The 26,499-nt window shown below is 46.3% G+C and overlaps 2 protein-coding genes across 2 annotated transcripts in view; one reads left to right on the forward strand and one right to left on the reverse strand.

Annotated features, from left to right (window-relative positions):
• PSAP (prosaposin) overlaps window positions 1-17,771 on the reverse strand; it is a 35,657-nt gene extending 17,886 nt beyond the window's left edge. Inside the window, exons 1-5 of the mRNA XM_069753217.1 lie at window positions 17,644-17,771; window positions 10,858-10,991; window positions 9,978-10,052; window positions 564-689; window positions 195-389 (exon numbers count right to left, since the gene is read on the reverse strand). Coding sequence (XP_069609318.1) covers window positions 195-389; window positions 564-689; window positions 9,978-10,052; window positions 10,858-10,991; window positions 17,644-17,683 — 570 coding nt within the window. The 5' untranslated portion in view covers window positions 17,684-17,771. The remainder of the gene's footprint in view (window positions 1-194; window positions 390-563; window positions 690-9,977; window positions 10,053-10,857; window positions 10,992-17,643) is intronic.
• Window positions 17,772-24,257: 6,486 nt separating this feature from the next.
• On the forward strand, window positions 24,258-26,039 carry LOC138667736 (uncharacterized). The gene is made up of 2 exons (XM_069755834.1): window positions 24,258-24,645; window positions 25,126-26,039. The coding sequence occupies exons 1-2, from the start codon at window positions 24,298-24,300 to the stop codon at window positions 25,924-25,926; spliced, it is 1,149 nt and encodes a 382-aa protein (XP_069611935.1). The 5' UTR covers window positions 24,258-24,297; the 3' UTR covers window positions 25,927-26,039.
• The last annotated feature ends 460 nt before the right edge of the window (window positions 26,040-26,499 follow it).

Raw genomic sequence — 26,499 nt, forward strand, 5'->3', positions numbered from 1 at the left:
AGTGCCAATGTACACGCACACACGTGAAAGCACTTCAGCAGTGACCTCTATAACGCAGTACACCTTCTACACGACTATAAACAGATATTACATTTAATACTTCAGAACAAAGTTTGCAGATTTGTACAGTAGATGGATCAGATGCATGAAAACGGATCAGGTCTCTTCTGCTGTTGCGACCAAACATTTGTTACCTTAGGTGCCTCCTGAGCTTTATCCTGGGGCGTCAGAAGAAGGGGAAGGTTTGCCATAAATGGGTAAACCACTTTGGACATATCTGTGTCAGGAATCTCATTGGAGAGGAGCTGCTGAGAAGTTTTTAGACTAGCTAGATGTTGCTGCAGAGATGTGCAAAGATGAAGTGCAGAGCAGATTACTGATGGATTACCCTGAAAGAAACACAAATTATGACATTCATAAGAATGCTACAATACAATTATCAGCAAGTGAACATGAAGTCACATCAGTAATACAAAAAAAAATAAATACATTCTACCTTGAGCGCACAGCATACATTAAAAAAGATGGAGGAAAAAAACAAACAACTGTAGCATTTAAGTTACCAGTTCATCTTTAATGATGTTCAGTATAATAGAGATGTAGTCTGCAACCATTTCTTTGCATTGAGAACTTGCTGAAGGGTCCGGAATAAGTTCACAAAGCTTATTTAAGTACTCCTGGATTTCACTCTGAAATTATAAAGTTTACATAGATTATTGCTTTGAACACATACTACTCCGAAAAATGTATTTATATTGTACCTGAATCTGAAGATCAAACTATGCGATTTATAATTACACACAGATGTATTCCAAGCGATCAAACAAGGGATACATTATCTGTAGAGTTAGTAAATTGATCTCCTGGACCTGGTCCAGCAATAATGCCTGGGCTAAGCACAAGCACCGAGACATGCTCAACTCCCAGCAGTCATAGCCCAATCTGCACTTGTCCAAATGATGCCAGGGACTCTACACCCCTTCCCAGCATATGACAAACCGGTAAGTTATGGTGATCATGAGGGCCCAGGAGCAGAGCCCGCACCAATGCTGCCAGGCGCTCAGTTTAAGTGACGGCAGAGCTCTGGCCATCACAGCCCGAGGCGGTACCGGTGGCACTTCCGGCTGTTTAAGGCTCTAATTGTCACAATAGATAGCGATTGCAGCATTGAGAAGGTTAGGAGAGGGAGGTGGCTCCCTCCCCCACTTGATCAGCACCCCCTGTAACATGATCACAGGGGCCCAATGGTTACCATAATAGCAGGAAGACAAGTGATGACCTCCTGGACGGTCTGCTAGGAGCATTTTCTGAAAGGCGTTTTGTCAGTAACAATGTATTATACCAGGGATCAGAGTAATAAGTCAAAGGGGTTGCCTACTACTCAAAGAACCCCTTCTCAATCAATTTATGGTGCCGATAAGATAAAAACCACTTCCCTCCTGAGCCAGCGCCGTTTCGGCACTCACGTTCCCGGGGCTCACTTACAGCTATGACACGTGAACCCTTCGCCCAATCAGCGCTGGAGTCATTGTTCACGCCATCAGAAAATCGATCAAGAGGAAGTGAGAGCAGACGCAGGCCTGACTTACTCTTGATGTGAGATTTGTCAGGGGAGGACAGCGATGATTGAGCGCAGGGCTCACTTATAAACCACACAAGAATCCTGGGAATGCGAGTGCCGATACCGCTGGCACAGGAGGCAAAGTGCTGCTATTGTATCGGTGCCAAACATTCGGATCAAGAACAGTTTGTGTCAGTAGTGGAGAACCTAATCACCCCCGAGCCTGTTTTCACCTTCCTGACCAGTGTCACTATAGGAAGCAACAACTCTGGAACGCTGCAACAGATCCCAGAGATTCTGACACCATTTTGTGACATGCACTTCACGTCTGCGGTAAATTTTGGTTGCTATGATTTGAGTTAAATGACCCAATAAGATCAGGGCCAGAAATTACGGTCCCCGATCACGTGATTGCCATTATGCAGTGAACAGCAACAAAATAAATAGTAAATCACATATACCAACTTAGGCTATGTGCCCACATTGCGGATTAGACTCAGGAATTTTTAGTGCGGATTCTGCATCTCTTGGCAGAAAAAGCAGGTGAGGATTTGATTTTTTTTTTTTTTTTGGTGCGGATTTACTGCATTTTTACCCCTGTGGATTTCTTTAATGGAATGGGTACAAAAACACTGCAGATCCGCAAAAAAGTAGTGAAATGCTACTTTTAATCTGCAGCATTTCCGCACTGAATTTTCCGCACCATTAGCACAAATTTTTTTTTTTTTTACATTGATTTACATTGTACTGTAAATCACTTGCGGATCTGCAGCATTTCTGCACAGTAAAAAACGCTGCGGATCCGAAGGAAATCCGCAACGTGTGCACATACCCTTAGCTAAATATGAAAAAAAGTTATATTTTTTCCCCACATTTTTTGCAGTCGGAGTTAGGGTTCGAGTTGCTTTTTTAAAAAGTGAAAAAAATAAAAATAAATATAAATATATAGTGTAACGGCTAGCGTTGAGGGCAAGTGTTCACTTTAAGTGTTTGCAACGGGTGCTCGGTATGCACCGAGTATCGTAGATACCCACTTTGGCTCTAACAGCCAGAAAACATGCGGGGTGGGGGATTTAGCATGTCACTCGAGTACCTGCAATATTCGGTGCACTTCTGTCTCTTCCCCAGTATCCCATAGATTACACGGGTGTCAAACTGCATTCCTCGAGAGCTGCAACCAGGTCATGTTTTCAGGATTTCCTTGTACTGCACAGGTGATAATTTAATCACGTACACACAATGATTGCAGCACCTTGTGCAATGCTAAGGAAATCTTGAAAACACATGGTTTGCGGCCCTTGAGGAATGCAGTTTGACACCCCTGCCGCAGAATGCAAGTCCGCAAGGACAGGGTCCTCTCCCCTCTGTACCAGTCTGTCATTGTAAATTTTTGTACTGTAAATGATGTATAACCCTGTATATAACCCCCTTAATCATGTACAGCACAATGGAATTAATGGTGCATAATAATAATAATAATAATAAATAATAATACTCTAGAGCACCCCAGGCAAACTGGATTAGGGAGCACTTGTGCTCAACACTGGCCATCCACATTCAATGACTACTAGTGATGAGCGAATATACTCATTACTTGAGATTTATCGAGCATGCTCGGGTGTCCGAGTATTTTTTAGTGCTCAGAGTTAGTTTTTCTTGCCGCAGCTGAATGATTTATATCTGTTCACCAGCATAAGTACATGTGGGGGTTGCTAGGGAATCCCCACATGTACTTATGCTGGCTAGCAGCTGAAAATCGTTCAGCTGTGGCAAGAAAAAAAAAAAAACGGAGCACTAAATACTCGGAGGACCCCCGAGCGTGCTCGAGTAACGAGTACCGTATATACTCGAGTATAAGCCGAGAAATGCAGCCCATTTTTTTTTTAAGCTGAAATTGCCCCTCTCTGCTTATACCCGAGTCATACCCAGGGGTCGGCAGGTGAGGGGGAGCGGAAGCTGTGGAATAATGCTCACCTGCTCCTGGCACGGTGTCCCTGGTTATCCAGCGCTGGCAGCTTCTTCCTGTAGTGAGCGGTCACATGGTACCGCTCATTACAGTAGTGAATATGGACCTGACTCTACTCCCATAGGGGTGGAGCCGCATATTCATTACTGTAATGAGCAGTACCATGTGACCGCTCACTACAGGAAGCTGCCGGCGCCGGAGAACCAGGGACCACGTCAGGAGCAGGTGAGTATAACGCAGTGTGTGATATTCACCTGCTCCCCATTCCATCACCGGCAGCAGCTGCGTCTTCCCCGTCCTCTGCAGTGACGCTCAGGTCAGAGGGCGGGATGACGCAATTAATGTGCACTTCAGTGCAGACGGGGAAGACAGCGGCGCCGACGGTGGAACGGGGAGCAGGTGAGTATAGCAAGTGCCGGGGGCTTGAGAGGCAAGTATGTATTTTTTTTTTAATTAATCGCAGCAACAGCATATGGGGCAAATTTCTGTATGGAGCATCTTATGGGCCCATGTGCAGCATTATATGGGTCAAATATTTGTATGGGGCCATGTGCAGCATTATATGGGGCAAAAATCTGTATGGAGCATCTTATGGGGCCATAAACAACATTTGTGCAGCATTATATGGGGCATATTTTAATATGGAGAATCTTATGCGGCCCATCAAACTGTATGGAGCATTATATGGGGCATATTTTGTATGGAGCATCTTTTGGGGCCCTCGTGAACTATATGGAGCATTATACGGGGCTCCTGATTCAATATGGATATTCAAAAAAACACAACCTACTGATGTCTCAATTACTTTTACTGGTATCCATTTTACTTTTGACAATTACCGGTAGCTGCTGCATTTTCCACCCTAGGCTTATACTCGAGTCATTAAGTTTTCCCAGTTTTTTGTGGAAAAATTAGGGGTCTCCGCTTATACTTGGGTTGGCTTATACTAGAGTATATACGGTATATTCGCTCATTACTAATGACGACCTAATGTTATCAAATTCTGTGTTGTACTTGTGGATTCAAAATGCTCACTAAACCACCAGATAAAATCCTTGAGGGGGGTGTAGTTTCCAAAATGGGGTCCCTTGTTTAGGCACATCAGGGGGTCTCCCAACGTGACATGGCGTTCACTCTCGATTACAGCCAATTTTGCATTCAAAAAGTTAAACTGTGCTCCTTCCCTTCCGAGCCCTGCCACCTGTGCAAACAGTGGCTTTCCCCCACATATATGGGATCTGTGTGCTCAGGAGAAATTGCACAAGTTTCGGGGTCCATTTTCTCTTACCCTTGTGAAAAAAAAAAAAAAAATGTTCATTCTTCCCCTTCCACATCGCTTCACAGGAGCTGAAGCACTCATAGCAAGTGAACATATCTGCTACATACAGGTGATATGATCATCGCTGGTGTGTAGCGGAGCCGATCAAAGTGCTGCAGCTTCTAGTCTCTCCTGGAGACTATTAAAGAATGCAAAAAGTAAAAAATGTTTTTAAAAATATACTTAAAAATTATATACACACACACATATATATGCATACACACATCTATATACATAATTGTCTAAGGGTCACTTCCGTCTGTCTTTCTGTCACGGTTATTCATTCGCTGATTGGTCTTGGCAGCTGCCTGTCATGGCTGCCACGACCAATCAGCGATGGGCACAGTCCGATTACTCCCTTGCACTCACTGCCCGGTGCCCGCTCCGTAATCCCCTCCACTCACACAGGGTTAATGGCAGCGGTAACGGCCCGCGGTGTAACGCACTCCGTTACCGCTGCTATTAACCCTGTGTGTCCCCAACTATTTACTATTGATGCTGCCTATTCAGTATCTATAGTAAAAATAGGTCATGTTAAAAATAATTAAAAAAAAAACAAACAAACCAAAAAACTGCTATACTCACCATCCGCCGCCTTTTTTCCCCCTCCTCACGTCGCTTCGGGGACCGCTCCATTGCAAGCTTCCGGTCCCAGGGCTGGTGTGCAACAAGGACCTGCCGTGACGTCACGGTCATGTGACCGCGATGTCATCATGGCTGGTGTGAGCAGGACCTATGATGACGTCGTGGTCACATGACCGTGAGGTCACGGAAGGTCCTTGTCGCACACCAGCCCTGGGACCGGAAGCTGCCGCTTGCAATGGAGCGGTCCCGGGAGCGACGCGAGGGGAAAAGGCGGCGGATGATGAGTATAGCAGGACTTCAACGGGCCTTCGGGAGGTGAGTATATGTTTATTTTTATTTTTTTAAGTCTCTATACTACGTGGCTCGGCAATATACTACGTGGCTCGGCAATTCCTGGGAGCTACATTCATTTGAATATGAACTGCCGAGGAGTGAACATCAAAATGGAAAAAAACGAGCTCAGAGGTGTCAAATACCTCTGCTTGAAAAAAAAAAAAAATGACAACCGAAGACATACACAGCGACTTGGTGGAAACATTGGGGGACTCTTCTCCTCCATATCCCACAGTTGCAAGCTGGGCCAAGGAATTTAAGCTGGGAAGAACATCGACGGAAGATGAACATCGTGAAGGATGCCCATCCACGTCCCTCAATGAAGAAAATGTGAAAAAAGTTGAAGAAGTTGTATTGGCAGATCGAAGAGTGACTATCAGGCATGTAGCTGAGGTCACAAGGATCTCATATGGCAGTATTCAAAGAATCCTTGCAAAAGAATTGCATATGAGAAAGGTCTCCACGCGTTGGGTGCCAAAAATGTTAACCGAAGAACAAAAGAAGAAACAAGTTGACATTTCAATAGCAAATCTCGAAAAGTTCCAAGGAGACAAGGAAAATTGTGTCACGTTTTTTGACCATGGACGAGACCTGGATCCACCACTTTGATCCCGAAACTAAACATCAATCGATGAGATGGAAACGAGCCATCAAACCGACGCTGAAGAAATTCGAAGTGTCAAGACCAGCAGGGAAGGTTATGGCGTCCGTTTTTTTGGGACGCTGAAGGAATTATGGTGGACTATTTGGAGAAGGGAGCCACTATTACGGGCTCCTACTACGCAGAACAAATAAGAAGATTGTGGGAGGCTATCAAGGAGAAAAGGCGTGGCAAACTGCGGACTGGAGTGCTGTTTCACCAAGATAACGCGCCAGCTCACAAAGCTGCAGTTGCTATGGCTACCATTCAAGAAGCGGGCTTTGAACTGGTGGAACACCCCCCTATTCGCCAGATCTAGCCCCCAGTGACTTCTTTCTCTTTCCTCGGCTCAAGGAACACCTACGGGGCAAGAAATTTGACGACAATAGTGACGTGATAACCGCTGTTGAGGATTTTTTTGAGGGTCAAGATCAAGAATTTTTTTCCGAAGGGAATTCTAAGTCTAGAAAAGAGATGGACTAAATTTATAGACTTGTTAGACTATGTAGAAAAATAAAAAAAATTTTTGACTATATTCATTGTGTTTAGTATTGATTATCATTACTTTTGGATCGCCCCTCGTACATACACACACACACACATTATATATACACACACACACACACACATACACCTCTCCCCCACTTCAGTTGGGTTACAGAGCATCAGAGGACCTCCTGTAAGTTTACACAGATATCTAACACCACATTGTTTAAAGGGAACCTGTCACTCCCAAAATCGATGGTGAAGTAAACACACCGTCATCAGGGGCTTATCTACAGCATTCTGTAATGCTGAAGATAAGCCCCCGATGTATCCTGACAGAGGAGAAAAAGAGGTTATATTATACTCACCCAGGGGCGGTCCCGCTGCGGTCCGGGTGTCTCAGGTCCGCTCCGGCGCCTCCCATCTTCATTCCGTGACATCCTCTTCTGGTCTTCATGCCACGGCTCCGGCGCAGGCGTACTTTGTACTGCAGTGCGCAGGCGCCGGGCCTCTCTGACCTTTCCGGCGCCTGCGCACTGCAGTACTTTGCTCTGCCCTCAACAGGGCAGACAAAGTACGCCTGCACCGGGGCGTGAAGACCAGAAGAGGACGTCATGGAATGAAGATGGGAGGCGCTGTTCCGGACCCGAGACACCCATCGGAGCAGGACCGCCCCTGGGTGAGTATAATTAACCTCTTTTTCTCCTCTTTCAGGTAACATCGGCGGCTTATCTACAGCATTACAGAATGCTGTAGATAAGCCCCTGATGACGGTGAGCTTACCTCACCATCGATTTTGGGGGTGACAGGTTCCCTTTAAAACAGAAGACACTCAAACTATAGTGCACACCCAAGAGGTGAGGGGGAATAAACAGGTGCTGCCATACACGAAAAAAAAAAAAATGGCTACTGTAAGTAACCTTGGCATTTTCCTTTCACCCATGACCGCATACCTGAGAGATTTTTGGAGAAATGAAACACTTTAGGGGGAGGGAAAATAGCCCCTATTAATAACAAAAGGGACATTGTCATGGATCACTCACCACCCGCTGTCATATCAAGGGTCCCAGATTCAAAGGCTGATAAGAGACACGTACAACGTCCCTTCATGATACAGAGGAGTCCTGCGACCTATGATTGGGATGGCTGCCACTCCTGCGGCTGCTCCTTTTAGTGCACCCGAGATGGTGACCAGGCACAGGTCTAGGCGATTGCTGCTCCTGTACTGCTGCTGCAGCTGTCCTCTAGGATCCTCCATGGTGGGGAGCTTTGGACAAGTGCTTCTTCTGTTGTCATCCCTCCTTATGAGAGGGATCCACTGCGCTTCCCGCCTCCTCCAGTGCCCAACAATGCACCAAGCCTCCACGCATCCCAGCCAGCTTTTTCACCCAGGGCACTGCCATCTTGGCGCCGGCACACCCCCCACCGATGTCACGAGGGCACGCCCAATCCCAGTCTGCCTTGCGCACAACATCAGCAGAGCGTGCCCCCCAGAAACCAGGCTCACCACAGAGCTTGAAGCCCAAAGAGAGGAGGGAGAGCAGCGTGGTGGATCAAGTAGAGATAACCGGACATGACTGTGCTGCCCACTCCTGCCAAGGCCCACTGGACAGCGCCTCCCTCACCCGAAGGCCGGTATACAGGCGCTCTGCCTGTTCTTTCAGTGCCAGGACGAGAGTGGCTAAGTATGGAAAAATAAATTCTTCAACCCACCCAGGTCTCAGCAAGACTGTTCCCATCAGGACAGGAAACTGAAGAGGGGGAGAGGTATCGCCCTTTTACTTCAGTAGGTTTCCTGTCCTGGCTTGGCGGATCCCCCTCTCAGGTGATACACATTTGGGATCGTCGCGTTTAGAATCTCCTAATCAATAAAAAAAAAAAAAAAAAAAATTTAACCTGGTCGCTTAGTGGCGTAGTGAGAAAAAAAAAAAAAAAAAAAAAGTCAAAACGCCAGAATTATTTTTTTGGTTGCCACTACATGGCAATAAAATGCAATAACAGGCGATCAAAAGATAGTATCTGGACCAAAATGGTATAAATAAGTCAGTTTGGCACGCAAAAAAAATAAGCCCTCCCCCAGCACCAAATCATGAAAAATGGAGACGCTACAAGTCTCGGAAAATGGTGCTTTTTTTAAACACAGCTTGGATTTTGTTTTTCACCACTTAAAAAAAAAAGAACCTACACATGTTTGTCTATGAACTCTTGCTAATCTGGAGAATCATAATGGCAGGTCAGTTTCAGTATTTAGAGAATCTGGGGAAAAAAAAAAAAAAAAAATGGAGTTGCACTTTTTTTTGCAATTTCACCGCACATGGATTTTTTTCCCGTTTTCCAAGTACACAATATGTTAAAACCAAGTGTTTGTTGGTCTCTCCGTGCATGTGTTGTGACTGTCACACAGCCGCGACCTGCAACTGCAGCTTGGAGCAGCTGATTATCGGGAGCACTCCAGGTATCCGATGCAGCTTCTTCAGTAAGCATTATAGCTTGCCAAATAAGGAGGGAGCTGACGATGTTCACTCATCGCTACTCCCCAGTGGTTTGTTTCCACTGTTTTGGCACATCAGGGATTCTGGAAATTAAACACTGCATTCGCTATCTACTTCAGCCAATTTTGCGTTGCAAAAAAATGGAATGGTGCTTCTCTTCGAAGCCATGCGCCCAAACAGTACTTTCCCACCACATATGGAGTATTGGCGTACAATTTTATGTTCCATTTATTTTTTTCCCACTTAATTGCTTTAATTCCTGTGAAGCACCTACAGGGTTAAAAAAAGAAACTTCTGGAATGTGATTTTGAGTACTTTGAGGGGTACAGTTTTTAAAATGGTGTCCCTTTTGGGTATTTTCTGTCACATAAGAACCTCAAGTTAGAGAGAGTCCAGCTCCCATAAGAATATGTTGCTTTTTATTTGAGATCATGGCTAAAAACGTTGAGGTGAAGTGCAAAAGCCAGGTGAGGAAAAAAAAAAAAAAAAATTAAGAAGGAAAATCTAGTATTTTCTTTTTTGCGCAATCTGATTATTGTAGCGTCACATTTGTACCTAATCAATATCATTCTTGCAGCTCACTACTTTACACGTACCTGTGTGCGATTGTCTTTTAAGAAGTTTTCTACGATGGTCATCATCTCTTTACATAGGTCACATGGAACGGTTTTCTGGAAGACATCACAGAATGCAATAGGTTAGCAGAATGCAAGTACCGTATATTTCTTTTGACTCATCCTGTGGAGGATTTACAATAACTTTCTATAATCAAATTAAAAACAAACACGCCTTTGTTCAAGCACAGCATAACCCTATAAAAACTGATTATCACTAGCAGCACCCGTTCCAGAATCGAGCAACATTTTTTGGGCATCTAATTTTTATTTTTTTTAAAGTTCCTGCCTATATAAACATATTGGAACACAAAGATTGTGTTTTTATTTTTGCCTGGGAAAGATTTAAGAATAGGGAAAAAAAAAAAAATGATATATTGATTTTTATCAGAGACAAAGGATAAAGTGACAGTACAGCTCTACTGTACTGAGAGGACAATACAAGAACACTGTGCACAAAGCTTTCTTTACAGCTCCGTGCCCATTTGGAGAGGGGATATATATGCCATTTCTTAACAGACAGCATTTGCCATTTTCATAATTTTTTGAGTTTTGCCTTAGTCTATTGCGTGTATGGCTAAACTGGAAGGCAGAGATCCAAGTGACATAATGTTGTAGACTTTGGAGATTTGTTTACATGGATAAAACAGATAATTCATGTGCTTGTAATGCAACTTTATTCAGACAAATGGAACAGGTTTTCAAATTGCAGAAATCGGACATGTATGCGGTGTGTGAATATACCCCTTCATTAATGGTGGGGATGCATGAATAATTATACACTCATTCTCAAGCACAGCCCCAGAAGAATACAAGTAGTAAAGATCTTCCTACAAGCAGTTCCCGAGGTCCTGATACGTACCACCACAGGCCTATTCCAGACTGTCTGCTGGCAGTGTTCAACTGCGCCACATTGAGAGGCAGAGCGGACATCCACACACCATACCTCCGGGCCAAGGGCACATTGCTCCGTGCCAAATAATGGCGTTGCAGCAACTGTAAGAAGGTGGAGAAAGTCATTAGATACATACATGTGACTGAAAGGGAAACTTTCCATATATAAAAAATAAGAGATAGGTTTCTGACTGAAAGTTTGAACTAAATAGACTAAAAGAACCTAAAAATAAAATATTCAGAGTTTCCACATGACACTAGTGTGTTATTGCCATCTTAAAGAAGCACTCTGCCCAAAGTTTTTATCCTTTTAATATATTGTAATCACCATTTTATACAGCACTATGTACTTACAGTTGCTCATTTTGCTTTTCTACCCAGCCAATTCTTCGCTTTCTTTGCTCTACGTAGAAACAGGAAGTCTCTTGTCCCTGCAAAAATCATTCCACTCTTGCACTCATTACCCAGCTGCTCCCTCCTCCTGCCATGGACTTTTGCAGCGCGTGAGAAAATTGACGCTGTTTCTATATAAAGATTAGAAGGGTTTAGGCTATGTGCACACGTACAGGTTTTTTTCGCGCTAAAAACGCTATAAAAACTCATTAAAAACGCATACATTATGCATTCTATCATTTAGAATGCATTCTGCATGTTTTGTGCACATGGATGCGTTTTTTTCCGCAAAAAAAACGCATCGCGGTAAAAAAAATGAGCATGTTCATTATTTTTGCGGATTTTCTGCGTTTTTCCCGCAATTCTATGCATTTGGGAAAAAACGCACAAAAAATGCACCAAAAACGTGGCAAAATCGCAGTAAAAACGCATGCGGATTTCTGGCAGAAATCTCCGGTTTTTGTCAGGAAAATTTCTGCAAGAAATCCTAACGTGTGCACATACCCTTAGCAAGTCCATTTTTAATCACGTGATATAGACCTAATGGAAAAGGGAAGAATTACTCCGTTCGTTACTCCGATACCTCTACCTTGTGCCAGTCATTACACTGGTTACCCATCTACTCCAGAATCCAGTACAAACTTATTAGGCTGGGTGCACATTGCGTTAATGCAGTCCGTTAGACTCGGACGCAGGCTGCAGCATTTCCGGGTCCGTCACCGCTAGCGCAGATAGAGCATCTGTGCTAGAGCAATCGCATAATGCAATGTTTTTCAGCACTTGCGTTAACGCAGTCCGTTTAACACATACGTTGAACGGACTGCATTAACGCAATGTGAACCCAGCCTTAACCTCACTGCAATCAATCATTCTTCGCAGCGAGCAAGTAAAACAAGGGGTTAAAGCAGGGGAGAGGAGAAACAACGAACTACGGCAGTTTCAGGTCTTAAGTGGCACTTCTACGGGTCCATTTACCTGCTCGCTGCGCAGATTGATGTCCGTGTGTGGTATAAAGGACTTAATTCAAGATATATGGGTCGGTGATGCATTTCTAATTTTTGTATTACATAGTAACATAGTTAGTAAGGCCGAAAAAAGACATTTGTCCATCCAGTTCAGCCTATATTCCATCATAATAAATACCCAGATCTACGTCCTTCTACAGAACCTAATAATTGTATGATACAATATTGTTCTGCTCCAGGAAGACATCCAGGCCTCTCTTGAACCCCTCGACTGAGTTCGCCATCACCACCTCCTCAGGCAAGCAATTCCAGATTCTCACTGCCCTAACAGTAAAGAATCCTCTTCTATGTTGGTGGAAAAACCTTCTCTCCTCCAGACGCAAAGAATGCCCCCTTGTGCCCGTCACCTTCCTTGGTATAAACAGATCCTCAGCGAGATATTTGTATTGTCCCCTTATATACTTATACATGGTTATTAGATCGCCCCTCAGTCGTCTTTTTTCTAGACTAAATAATCCTAATTTCGCCAATCTATCTGGGTATTGTAGTTCTCCCATCCCCTTTATTAATTTTGTTGCCCTCCTTTGTACTCTCTCTAGTTCCATTATATCCTTCCTGAGCACCGGTGCCCAAAACTGGACACAGTACTCCATGTGCGGTCTAACTAGGGATTTGTACAGAGGCAGTATAATGCTCTCATCATGTGTATCCAGACCTCTTTTAATGCACCCCATGATCCTGTTTGCCTTGGCAGCTGCTGCCTGGCACTGGCTGCTCCAGGTAAGTTTATCATTAACTAGGATCCCCAAGTCCTTCTCCCTGTCAGATTTACCCAGTGGTTTCCCGTTCAGTGTGTAATGGTGATATTGATTCCCTCTTCCCATGTGTATAACCTTACATTTATCATTGTTAAACCTCATCTGCCACCTTTCAGCCCAAGTTTCCAACTTATCCAGATCCATCTGTAGCAGAATACTATCTTCTCTTGTATTAACTGCTTTACATAGTTTTGTATCATCTGCAAATATCGATATTTTACTGTGTAAACCTTTTACCAGATCATTAATGAATATGTTGAAGAGAACAGGTCCCAATACTGACCCCTGCGGTACCCCACTGGTCACAGCGACCCAGTTAGAGACTATACCATTTATAACCACCCTCTGCTTTCTATCACTAAGCCAGTTACTAACCCATTTACACACATTTTCCCCCAGACCAAGCATTCTCATTTTGTGTACCAACCTCTTGTGCGGCACGGTATCAAACGCTTTGGAAAAATCGAGATATACCACGTCCAATGACTCACCGTGGTCCAGCCTATAGCTTACCTCTTCATAAAAACTGATTAGATTGGTTTGACAGGAGCGATTTCTCATAAACCCATGCTGATATGGAGTTAAACAGTTATTCTCATTGAGATAATCCAGAATAACATCCCTCAGAAACCCTTCAAATATTTTACCAACAATAGAGGTTAGACTTACTGGCCTATAATTTCCAGGTTCACTTTTAGAGCCCTTTTTGAATATTGGCACCACATTTGCTATGCGCCAGTCCTGCGGAACAGACCCTGTCGCTATAGAGTCACTAAAAATAAGAAATAATGGTTTATCTATTACATTACTTAGTTCTCTTAGTACTCGTGGGTGTATGCCATCCGGACCCGGAGATTTATCTATTTTAATCTTATTTAGCCGGTTTCGCACCTCTTCTTGGGTTAGATTGGTGACCCTTAATATAGGGTTTTCATTGTTTCTTGGGATTTCACCTAGCATTTCATTTTCCACCGTGAATACTGTGGAGAAGAAGGTGTTTAATATGTTAGCTTTTTCCTCGTCATCTACAACCATTCTTTCCTCACTATTTTTTAAGGGGCCTACATTTTCAGTTTTTATTCTTTTACTATTGATATAGTTGAAGAACAGTATAGTTGAAGTATTAATTCTATACTTTGAGCTGTGCACCACCCAGATATCCAGTAAGAAGTTCTATATGGATGGCTATCCATACTAATATTTGCAGATCAAAAAGTTGGTGCCTCTTTACTCTTCTACTTGAGATATTAAAATTATGTTTTTCTCCCAAACGCTGCACTGTTTGAGTAAAACATGCCTCGCTGTGATCATACAGCCAGTGCCTGATACATAGCGGCCATTGTTTGAGCAGCAAGTATTAACACATTCTATGCTGGACACCAGACAAACCCGATTGTCCATAACAAGGTCTGAGAAACATACACATACAGAACACTGCACTTTTTCTTCTATTACAAGTAATAAAACCTATTGATTCACACATTTCCAGGAGGAATATTGGAGGAATATCAATGCATATTTATAAGAAGCGATCTTCCTGAATTACATGGGGAATACAAGCCTTTATGTCTGTACCAGAAGTACGGCCCAGTAGATACACTATGCTATCCTTACATAGGAAAGTACAGGCCACCGACAATTCACTGTAAAGAAAAGCAGAAAGCGTACTGTGCATGACAATCCCATGACTAGCGAAAGAAGAAGAGAAAATCATCATGTGACCTTTCAGGAAGTAGGTGAACAAGGAAGCAAAAAAATAAGTTCACCCAGATTCTTCAGTTGTGTGCACAGAATGTAGAACAGCTTGTTGAAAAGAGGTTGTGGAGCAGCACTCATACCCTTCAGTGCAACTCAACCTGGACAAGTGAACACTGATCGACAAACAGCAGATCTGGTGCAGGTTAAACAGAAAAATAGCAGATTTCAGGAGAGTCCAGAGGCGCTGTCAGTTTCCTGCACGCTCTGCGACATCCATGATCTGCCGGCTCCCACATGCTAAGGGGCTGATTTCTTTACATTACTTTACATAGTGAGAAAATGATCAGCCGCAGGAGCACAAGAGGCGCTGCAGCTGAAGAACACAGCACTCTCCTAATTCTCAGTGTGAACTGCAACATAAAGGCTTTGTCTTCATACAATCCTCCCCCAAGACACACCCAGACAGATTGGTAATCATCTAGTGTAAGGTTCTGGTCTCTTTCTGCCCTCCTCACATGCATTAATAGAGTAGCAGACCAGTCTACCCTCGGTCCCTCCCATCCCACAGGCCCAGGTCACGAGCCTCACAGTTTGCTGAGGAATCTGTTGACTCATAGCTACAACACTGTGATAAACAGATCATATGATCAGACCAGACTGTCATTACAGGGTTATTCTCAGGGCTCCATTATTTACTAGGTCAGCGAGTCAGACATAGCGGCATGGGATAATAGAAGCTTATTACCGGTATATAGCGCTGTGGAATTAATAAAATAAACCAGCAGAGCTTACTGCACCAACACAAGAGCCTACTATAACCAGGGAGAGAAGGGGACGACATATGACCACTATTAAAAACATCCCGAGAGACACAGGGGTTATAGCACCAGTGACAGGGATCGGTGATCATACAGGTTTAGTACGAACAGACCGATGGGCCCCCACAACACTATGAAGGCAGCGGTAGGATACAGGACTACAGCTCCCACCAGTCTATGGCGATGTCACACAAGACCCCTCATGCTCCATGTAAACATGGCGTTAGGACCCCAGCTTCTCAGAAACAGGCTTTTGGCTGGCAGCTATGTGCACCCCAAGACATGAGAGATCGCAGACATCAGCACATCAGACCAGACCTGCCTCTGTGAACCCCCACTGCGCCGACACTGGTCTCTGAGGTCCCAGGGGTCAAAGATGGCAGACTACAATGTATAAGACAAGATGAGAATGGAGGGGCGGCCATGTCCCTGACTATATGCCCCCACTGCTACAGATCTGACAGCGAACGGACAATCAGATCCAATTACCAGCATGACACCGACAGGGGAATTCCTCATGTTGTAACTGGAAAATCCCCAACGTTCAGCAATAGACCCGTGGTGTCAGCACTGGGGTAACGCACGAGCAGCCCCACAGCACAGATTATAGGGCAGGTGTGTGCGAGCGAGTCTGCCCCTGTGGTGTCAACACTGGGATAACGCACGAGCAGCCCCACAGCACAGATTATAGGGCAGGTGTGTGCGAGCGAGTCTGCCCCTGTGGTGTCAGCACTGGGATAACGCACGAGCAGCCCCACAGCACAGATTATAGGGCAGGTGTGTGCGAGCGAGTCTGCCCCTGTGGTGTCAGCACTGGGATAACGCACGAGCAGCCCCACAGCACAGATTATAGGGCAGGTGTGTGCGAGCGAGTCTGCCCCTGTGGTGTCAACACTGGGATAACGCACGAGCAGCCCCACAGCACAGATTATAGGGCAGGTGTGTGCGAGCGAGTCTGCCCCTGTGGTGTCAGCACTGGGATAACGCACGAGCAGCCCCACAGCACAGATTATAGGGCAGGTGTGTGCGAGCGAGTCTGCCCCTGTGGTGTCAACACTGGGATAACGCACGAGCAGCCCCACAGCACAGATTATAGGGCAGGTGTGTGCGAGCGAGTCTGCCCCTGTGGTGTCAGCACTGGGGTAACGCACGAGCAGCCCCACAGCACAGATTATAGGGCAGGTGTGTGCGAGCGAGTCTGCCCCTGTGGTGTCAGCACTGGGGTAACGCACGAGCAGCACAGTCAGTGTGGACTTTCCTCAGCAGATTCCGTGAGACTCGTGGTGGGCAGCACGGTGGCTCAGTGGATAGCAATGCATCACTGGAGTCCTGGATTCTAATCCCACCTCGGACAACATCTGCAAGGAGTTTCTATGTTCTCCCCGTGTTTGCGTGGGTTTCCTCCAGGTACTCCGGTTTCCTCCCACATTCCAAAAGACATACTGATAGGGAATTTAGATTGTGAGCCCCATCGGGGACAGCGATGATAATGTGTGCAAAACTGTAAAGTGCTGCGGAATAGGTTAGCGCTATATAAAAATAAAGATTTATTATTATTAGATCCCAAAAGACCCCTGAGGTGAGAGGCCAGATAACCCCCCTCCCCCTGCAGCTAGAGCGGGGGAGGGAGAGCACTGGGGGGCTGGGGTTACTGTATTGGGAGTCATCAGGGGACACTTCTCTATAACTGAGAGGCCCCTAGAGGAGGATCGGTACCGGCGGGGTAATAAGTGGGCAGGAGCCGGGCCCGCAGCACAGATTACAGGGCAGGTCTCCCCACAATGGCAGCCCCTCACAGGCTGACCAGGGGGAGACAGGTTTATTGGGCTTCGTGGAAGCCTGCAGTGTCCTGTGAGGGGGGAGGAGGAAGCAGGAGGTGCAGGACGGAGCCCGCTGCCCCACACACAGTGCCGTGGACTCCCAGTGTGAGCTATGGTAACACCCCACAGTGTGAGCCGCAGGCATACCGCAGCTGCTGCAGAACTGCCATGTGACGCGCGGTTTCCTCTACCCCTATCATGCAGCTATATGCGTCCGCCGCCCACATTACACAATAACTTACCGGCAACGACCAGACACGACACCGCCAGCAGCAGCTTCATGGTGAGACCTGCGCGATGGAAGTCACCTGACTGCTCGGCCAAGCTGCAGTCCTAATAATAAGTACGGCCACGCCCAGCCCCTCTCTGGTCACCTGACCCTCAGCACGCGCTGCTATAGGCCCAGACAGAGAGGAGACGGGGACAAAGCCGGAAGTTTACAAGCCGCCATGTTTATGAAGGGCGAAATAAATGATGTTTCGCTGCGGGTAGGAGGAAGTGTGACTACTGCGGCTGGTAGATTCTGGTATCAGGCGGCCTTGTCTCATCCGGCCGGTGCAGTAACGGTTATGTAGAGTGTCTACGCCAAGGGATAATTGGCTTTTTACTGTGATGCTTACTGAGGTGTCATGGTGGTGTGTGGAGCACTGGTTGGGCTTAGTCGGTCCTGTCATGCTGTGTTCACATAACACGTGTCCAGGGCTGCCACTAGAAATTTCGGGGCCCCCTTGAGACTCTGCCCACGCTCCACCCCTCGAACTGTCCACAGTCCCACCGCTCTCTCTTGGAAGAACTCCACTCCTCACCTATCACTACCAGATCACACATATAGCCGGCAGCTTTTGTTTTGGCGAAAAGATTTTTTAAGCCGCCACCATAACACGGTAGACACTTTTGGCCGGGCCCTACTTTACTGTAACCTACTTAATATTTGTTAAAATATGGAATACAATTTAGGTATAGTCTTATTTATGTTTCAATTTTTAAAATGCCCAATATCACATACAACAAACAAATACCACCGCACCATGACCAGACCGCATATTACCACCACAAAGTGACCAAGTAGCACATACAAGGGACAAATACCACAACACCATGTCCAGACCACATATTACCACCAGTGACCAAATAATATCACATGCAAAGAACAAATACCACCAGTGAACGAATAATATCACATACTAAGAGCAAATACCGCTACACCATCATCAGACACCAAATTACCACCACAAAGTGACCAAATAGCACATACAAGGGACAAATACTGCAACACCGTGACCAGACCACATATCACCACATAGTAACTGAATACTACAATACTGATCAGTAATAAAAAAAAACCAATACTATCATCACCAGTGCCATTATACACAGGAGATCTGTAATTAATAAGCAGTGTCTGTGTACAGGTAATAGTGATCACTGGTGGTATTATACACAGGAGCTCTGTATATAGTATACAGTGTATAGTGTCAGTGTGTAGGTAACACTGACTCACCAGTGACGTCTCTAGGTGAAGTCCTTCATCTTTCATCCAACACAGACTGCCGTCACTTCATCCAGCCAGGACTTCTCTCTGCAGGAAATAACACAGTTATCTCAAGCTCCGCTTGCAGAACACATTACTTAATTTTTTCCAACTTCTACATTACACCACATGAAGAAAAAAAGGCGACATAGTGTCACTCTACACAGTAACAGGACCGCCCACCCATTTAAAACAGTATCCTCAAAAAATAAATGCATGACTGCAGTAATAATATCCCTTAATTAGCCCCTATGGTAATAATAATATCCCCCATCCTGGGCCCCGTGTGTCTCATTCCTGGCTCAATCCATATGTTCTCCCATCCTGCCCTCATGAGTATCCATTCTGCCCCATATGATCTCCCCAGCCTGCCCCATCTGTCTCCATCGTATCCATCCTGCTCCATGATCCAATCCTGCCCCCATGTCTTTCATTCTGCCCCGTGTCTCCAATCATGCCCCCCGTATCTCCAGTCCTGCCCCCAGTGTGTCCTGCATTCTGCCCCAGTGTCTCCAGTCCTGCCCCCAGTGTCTCCAGCATTCTGCCTCAGTGTCTCCAGCATTCTTCCCCACCTGTCTCCAGTCCTGCCCCTAGTGCTCCAGCATTCTGCCCCCAGTGTGTCCAGCATTCTGCCTCAGTGTGTCCAGTATTCTGCCCCAGTGTCTCCAGCATTCTGCCTCAGTGTCTCCAGCATTCTTCCCCACCTGTCTCCAGTCCTGCCCCTAGTGCTCCAGCATTCTGCCCCCAGTGTGTCCAGCATTCTGCCTCAGTGTGTCCAGTATTCTGCCCCAGTGTCTCCAGTCCTGCCCCCAGTGTCTCCAGCATTCTGCCTCAGTGTCTCCAGCATTCTTCCCCACCTGTCTCCAGTCCTGCCCCTAGTGCTCCAGCATTCTGCCCCAGTGTGTCCAGCATTCTGCCCCCCAGTGTGTCCAACATTCTGCCCCAGTGTCTCCAGCATTCTGCCCCCAGTGTGTCCAACATTCTGCCCCAGTGTCTCCAGTCCTGCCCCCAGTGTGTCCAGCATTCTGCCCCAGTGTGTCCAGCATAAGGATCCCCACACAACACAGAAACAGCTATAAGTATAGCAATATTCTAGCCTCTTTTAGCGCGGTGGTTAATAGTATTATTATTTAGTTGATTAATTTTTTTCAACAGAGTTTTGCACAGAACCTGTTTTAACCACCTGCAGCTTTTGTGGCCCTTCCATCTTATCCTTCCAGGTTATTAAGCGCCAGTGTATATACATTCTATACTTTTCAGTGTCCAGCATTCTGCCCCCAGTGTCTCCAGCATTCTGCCCCAGTGTGTCCAGCATTCTGACCCCAGTGTCTCCAGTCCTGCCACCAGTGCTCCAGCATTCTGCCTCCAAAGTCTCCAGTCCTGCGCCCAGTGCTCCAGCATTCTGCCCCAGTGTGTCCAGCATTCTGCCCCCAGTGCTCCAGAATTCTGCCCGAGTGTGTCCAGCATTCTACCCCCAGTGCTCCAGCATTATGCCCCAGTGTCTCCTGCATTCTGCCCCCAGTACTCCAGCATTCTGCCCCCAGTACTCCAGCATTCTGCCCCCAGTGCTCCAGCATTCTGCCCCCAGTGTGTCCAGCATTCTGCCCCAGTGTCTCCTGCATTCTGCCCCCAGTGCTCCAGCATTCTGCCCCCAGTGTGTCCAGCATTCTGCCCCATTGTGTCCAGCATTCTGCCTCCAGTGCTCCAGCATTCTTCCCCAGTGTGTCCAGCATTCTGTCCCCAGTGTCTCCAGTATTCTGCCCCAGTGTGTCCAGCATTCTGCCCCAGTGTGTCCAGCATTCTGCCCCCAGTGTATCCAGCATTCTGCCCCCAGTGTGTCCAGCATTCTGCCCCCAGTGTGTCCAGCATTCTGCCCCAGTGTCTCCTGCATTCTGCCCCCAGTGCTCCAGCATTCTGCCCCCAGTGTGTCCAGCATTCTGCCCCATTGTGTCCAGCATTCTGCCTCCAGTGCTCCAGCATTCTGCCCCAGTGTGTCCAGCATTCTGTCCCCAGTGTCTCCAGTATTCTGCCCCAGTGTGTCCAGCATTCTGCCCCATTGTGTCCAGCATTCTGCCTCCAGTGCTCCAGCATTCTGCCCCAGTGTGTCCAGCATTCTGTCCCCAGTGTCTCCAGTATTCTGCCCCAGTGTGTCCAGCATTCTGCCCCCAATGTGTCCAGCATTCTGCCTCTAGTGCTCCAGCATTCTGCCCCAGTGTGTCCAGCATTCTGCCTCCAGTGCTCCAGCATTCTGCCCCATTGTGTCCAGCATTCTACCCCCAGTGTGTCAGGTATTCTGCCCCAGTGTGTCCAGCATTCTGCCCCCAGTGCTGCAGCATTCTGCCCCAGTGTGTCCAGTATTCTGCCCCCAGTGCTCCAGTATTCTGCCCCCAGGGCTCCAGCATTCTGCCCCCAGTGCTCCAGCATTCTACCCCCAGTGTGTCCAGCATTCTGCCCTGGGCCCCCCGGATCGCCGCTCTCAATAATAAAAAAAAAAAGCTCTTACCTGGCCGCGCTCCTGACGTGAAGGCGAAGCTCCCTCCACTCAGCTGAATCGCGCACTTGCCGGCAACTGACACTGACGTCAGCTGCCAGCCTCCGATTGGCTGGCGTCTGTTAACTTTTGATGTGCAGGCGTGGGCCCACACCCGCACGTCAATAGTGTTGCCGCAGCGCCGCTAAGGGCCCGGTTTAGCCTGCCGGTAGGGGCCCGGTGAGCAGATGAGACGGGGCCCGATACGGGTCCCCTCTGCCCACCATGCCCCAAACGCCAGTCAGGACAGTAATGCCCTGATGATGGTCCTGCGTGTGTCACCAATTGAGCACACATACGCCGTTCTAGCATAATTTTCACCAAAAAGCTTTCTTAACTTGCGCCATGTTGTTGCTGCGCTTTACACTAGTCCAGTGATGGGGCATGGGAGAACGTGTGCTTATTTTGGGCCCACAGTGAGGCCGCTAATGGAGCGGGAACTCCAGCCGCGAGTCTTCTTTTGTCTGTTTTTTATAAGTAGGTTTCACACTTTTTTTGTTAAGTATATAATTCCACATGTGTTAATTCATAGTTTTGGTGCCTTCAGTGTGAATTTACAATTTTCATAGACATGAAAATACAGAAAAATATTTAAATGAGGTGTGTCCAAACTTTTGGTCTGTACTGTATATATACAGTATATAGACTGTATATATGTTTTTACAAATATTTGAGCCCATGGATCCATTATATGTCCATTTTGCAAGCCGGCGAGAAAATCTGACACACGGATATTTTTTGGAGAAAAAATTGCATCCTCGCATTAAATACGGATCATTGTTCAGGAACTTTTCTGCGTATCTCGGCCATAAAAAACAGACCGTATTTTTATAAGTTAGGTGTAACCCCGGACTTAGTGTGTGGTGAATACGTGGCTTGCAGAGACCAGCACTGACCCCACAAAGTGACGTGACTCGTCCCTGCAGACGGGGCATTCGTCTTACAGCACACACTTTATTCGTACCTCAGAATTTTTGATCAGTATTTCATCAGCATTTGTATACTGAAACACAGAGCAGGTGTCAGTCTTTCAATGAGAGTTTTCCTCTGACTTCCACTCCTGGTTTTGGAAAACGCTGATGAAAAATACTGAGGTGTGAATGAGGCCTAAGGCTAGGTTCACATTGCGTTAATGGGTTAACGCTAACGGACTGCGTTGCACGGCGAAAATGTCGCAATTAACGCCGTGCAACGGATCCATTAGCGCACCCATTGACAGCAATGTGATTTCTGCCTGTAGCGCATCGCTAGCGCATGCCATTTTCGGCACGCGCTAGCGATGTGCCATTCTTTTGTGACAGACCTCGGACGCTGCTTGCAGCGTCCGAGGAGCGTCCGAGGTCCGTCCCTCGCTAGCGCAGATCGGGGATCTGCGCTAGCGGGGACGGCAAACACGGCCCCAAAATAAACATTGCGTTAGCGCAATCCACTAGCGCTATGCGCTTAACGGATTGCCTAACGCAATGTGAACCTAGCCTAACTGCGCTCTGCTACTGACTCGTTATTACTGGGCTGAGAGCGGTCTATGTGCGCATCAGTGCACATCAGACACGGACAGCGCAGGCCGAGAAACCAGTGTCACTGATGCCTCTTTTCTAGGAGGGGGAAGGGACTGTCACAGTGATCGCAGTTTCCGCCCCCTGATGACACTTTGTTTGAGTATCCCAGCATGCACTAGGATTCTTAAACGAAGGGTCATCAAAAAGGAAGTTGTGAAAAATAAAAAGAAAATCAGTTAGCTTCTGTAGTTAGGGACAGATAAGGAAGTTTTAATTCAAGTATATTAGAAAATAGTTTAGACTATGGCATTAAATAGGGATTTAGGATGAAAACTAAGTTGTATTTCAGACCACCCCTTTAATGGTTTTATTGTGTATTTTAAAGGATCTTTGATTCCATGGTACAGCATATAAGAAGGAGTTATATGTAAGATACAATTCTAAAATATAAAGAACAAGCAAGCAATGTCAGCCTGGTACTGAGGGGAGAGGACCCTGCCCTGGCGGGCTTAAGGTACCGTCACACAGTGCAATTTTGATCGCTACGACGGCACGATTTGTGACGTTCGAGCGATATAGGTACGATATCGCAGTGTGTGACACGCTCCTGCGATCAGGGACCCCGCTGTGAATCGTACGTCGTAGCACATCGTTTGAAACTTTCTTTCGTCGTCTAGTGTCCCGCTGTGGCGGCATGATCGCATGGTGTAACAAAGGTGTGCACGATATTGTATACGATGTAAAGGGCGGAGGAGCTGGCTACGTAGGAGCGCTGAATTCTCCACCTCCCGTGTGCTGATTGGGCGGTACAATACTGTGCGCTCATTCGACAAAGGACTATTGTTCCCAGCGGATAAAACCGGAGCTCTCGAGCGCGCTATTCATTTCTCTCTGTAGCACGTGCTGTAAACAGAACTCCTAAATTCGCTGTATTCCCTGGACTTTTAACTACTAGACTTTTACCGCAAAAGGTATGTATAACGCTACAGCGTAGCATATGTTGCGCTTCAACGGGGATAAACGCTGGAGTGTGGTCGATTATTCCTTTGAGTAGGGTAGGCCTGAGAACCTCAGGTACACAGCTGTAGCGTGGCCCAATTAATTAATCCTTTTACAGATCGAGATGGTTGACTGCCCCATTTAATACCAGTAGTAACATATATAGTTATTAGATCAATGGTCAGAACATTGTTTTGTAAGCACGTGTATTTATTGTACGTTTGTTTTCTTTTTAGGAACTATGCTCACTACCGATGAGAGTTCTGTTGTTGCTGCTGCCCTGGTGTTTGAGGCAGCACGTCTCCAAGAGGAGAGACGTCCTAAACGAAAACGTCGCATGTGGACCCGGAGCTGGCTGCAGAAAAGATCCACATTGTCACACATGGGTCTCATAAGAGAGTTACGTGACAATAACCCTCATGATTTCCGAAACTACCTTCGGATGTCCGAGGAATCCTTCAAAATAATACTGTCTGCTGTTACGCCACTCATACAAAGGTGTGATACGCCGATGCGTGCAGCCGTGCCCGTGGAGGAAAGGTTGGCGGTGACACTGCGGTTCCTGGCAACAGGAAGGTCTCTTCAGGATTTGCAGTTTTCCGCCGCTGTTTCCAGACCTTTCCTGAGCGTTGTGATTCCGGAGACATGCGAGGCCATTGTGCAGAGCTTAAGGCATTATATGGAGGTAGTACTATATTTTTTTGGCTGCTGTGTTATGTCGATATATTATACTAGCTATTGAACCCGTTCTACGCCCTGATGGCGAGCATTTCTATTGGTATATGTTCTACATCCTATCATGTGCTGCTCCCATCCTGCGCCCCCATTCAGACATGTGCTGCTGTGATCCTGCGCCTCCATTCTGACATGTGCTGCTACCATTTTGCGTCTCCATTCTGATATGTGCTGCTCCAACCCTGCGCCACCCTTCTTTTATTTGCTGCTCCCAACGTAATTTTATTGATTATATAATTTAGATATATTGTTTAGCACCCCCTCTGAGTCACCGAAGCCATCTGAAAAAATGGCTGCCTGCATACTCAGGGTTGTTGACTTTGTTATACTAATCCATACTGCGCCTCAATCACTGTAGGATGTCCACATGAGAGTGTATGTGCATAATATATTTGACCTAATTTGTACATGTTTCCTTCTCATCTTACAGTTTCCCAAGACGGCGGATGACTGGAAGAGGATTGCTTCCGATTTTGATGAGCTGTGGCAGTTTCCAAACTGCGGTGGTGCATTAGATGGAAAGCATGTGCGCATCACGCAACCAGCCAACTCTGGATCCTTTTTTTTCAACTACAAAGGATATTTCAGTGTGATCCTCATGGCCCTTGTCAATGCGAACTATGAGTTTGTCGATGTGGATGTTGGCATGAATGGTCGAGTCTCCGACGGTGGTGTTTTTGAACACTCTTCATTTGGGGAAAGCTTGAGGAACAATGAACAGCTGTTGCCACTAAATGAAGACACAAAAGCAAACCTAAATTTTGTCTTCATCGCTGATGAAGCTTTCCCTCTTCATCCACATTTGCTGAAGCCATTTGCACAGAGAACACTCACACCGGAGCGCAGAATCTTTAATTACCGGTTGTCGAGGGCCCGTCGTGTGGTTGAAAATGCCTTTGGGATTATGGCAAATCGGTTTAGAGTGTTCCACACAGCTATCAACTTGAAGCTGCCGTCTATAGACTTTGTGGTTTTGGCATGCTGTGTGCTCCATAATTTCCTGAGACGTCATGATACGAGCTCCTATTCTCCTCCTTCGTTTATTGATGCAGTGGACGCAAGAACCGGAGATATTGTGCCCGGGGAATGGCGTACACAACCTGATAATTTTACAGCTCTTCAAGCACTTGGATCTGGCAGACAGGCAGACGATGCAAGGGACTGTCGCGAAAAATACTGTCAGTACTTTAATGGTTCTGGAGCTGTACCCTGGCAGGATCGCGCCGTATAAAAAAATATTTTTTTTTGCTTTGCTGTCATATAAACCTCTCTAAATAACTTTAAATGTGATGCCTATAAAATGGTGCTGTTAACCCTTATAGCTTGGTAAACATTAAAGAAAGAATGCGAAGATTTTTGGTTTGTTTTGTAACAATTTCTTGGTTTTAAATTATTAAACAACAAAATATAACATAACCCCCAAAAAAAAAAAATTATCTCCTTCCACGGCCCAAGAGATGTCGCAGCGTCACGCCCTGCTGCTCTACTTGAGTCTGGAGGAGCGCTGCTGTCTGCTGCAGGAGCGCTGCTGTCCGCTCCAGGCGCAATTGTCTCGCCAGGAGCTCTCTTACGGTGGGCGGTTCTGTGGATAGAAGAGGTTGGAGAACCAACGTTGATTCCGCTGAAAATACATCTCGACCTCTGGGGCAGGACCAAATTTTGTGTGTTGTAAATTTCTATTTGGTCTGGCACCACAGGGCGATGTAAATTTTATTAAATTTTACGGTTTTAGTTGTCTATTGTGACATCCAGCAGAAAACCACTCGTATTATCTTCATACTTACGGAGAAGGGACGCCGGTTCC

This window comes from Ranitomeya imitator, chromosome 2 (assembly GCF_032444005.1).
Source record: "Ranitomeya imitator isolate aRanImi1 chromosome 2, aRanImi1.pri, whole genome shotgun sequence".
Taxonomy (NCBI): domain Eukaryota; kingdom Metazoa; phylum Chordata; class Amphibia; order Anura; family Dendrobatidae; genus Ranitomeya; species Ranitomeya imitator.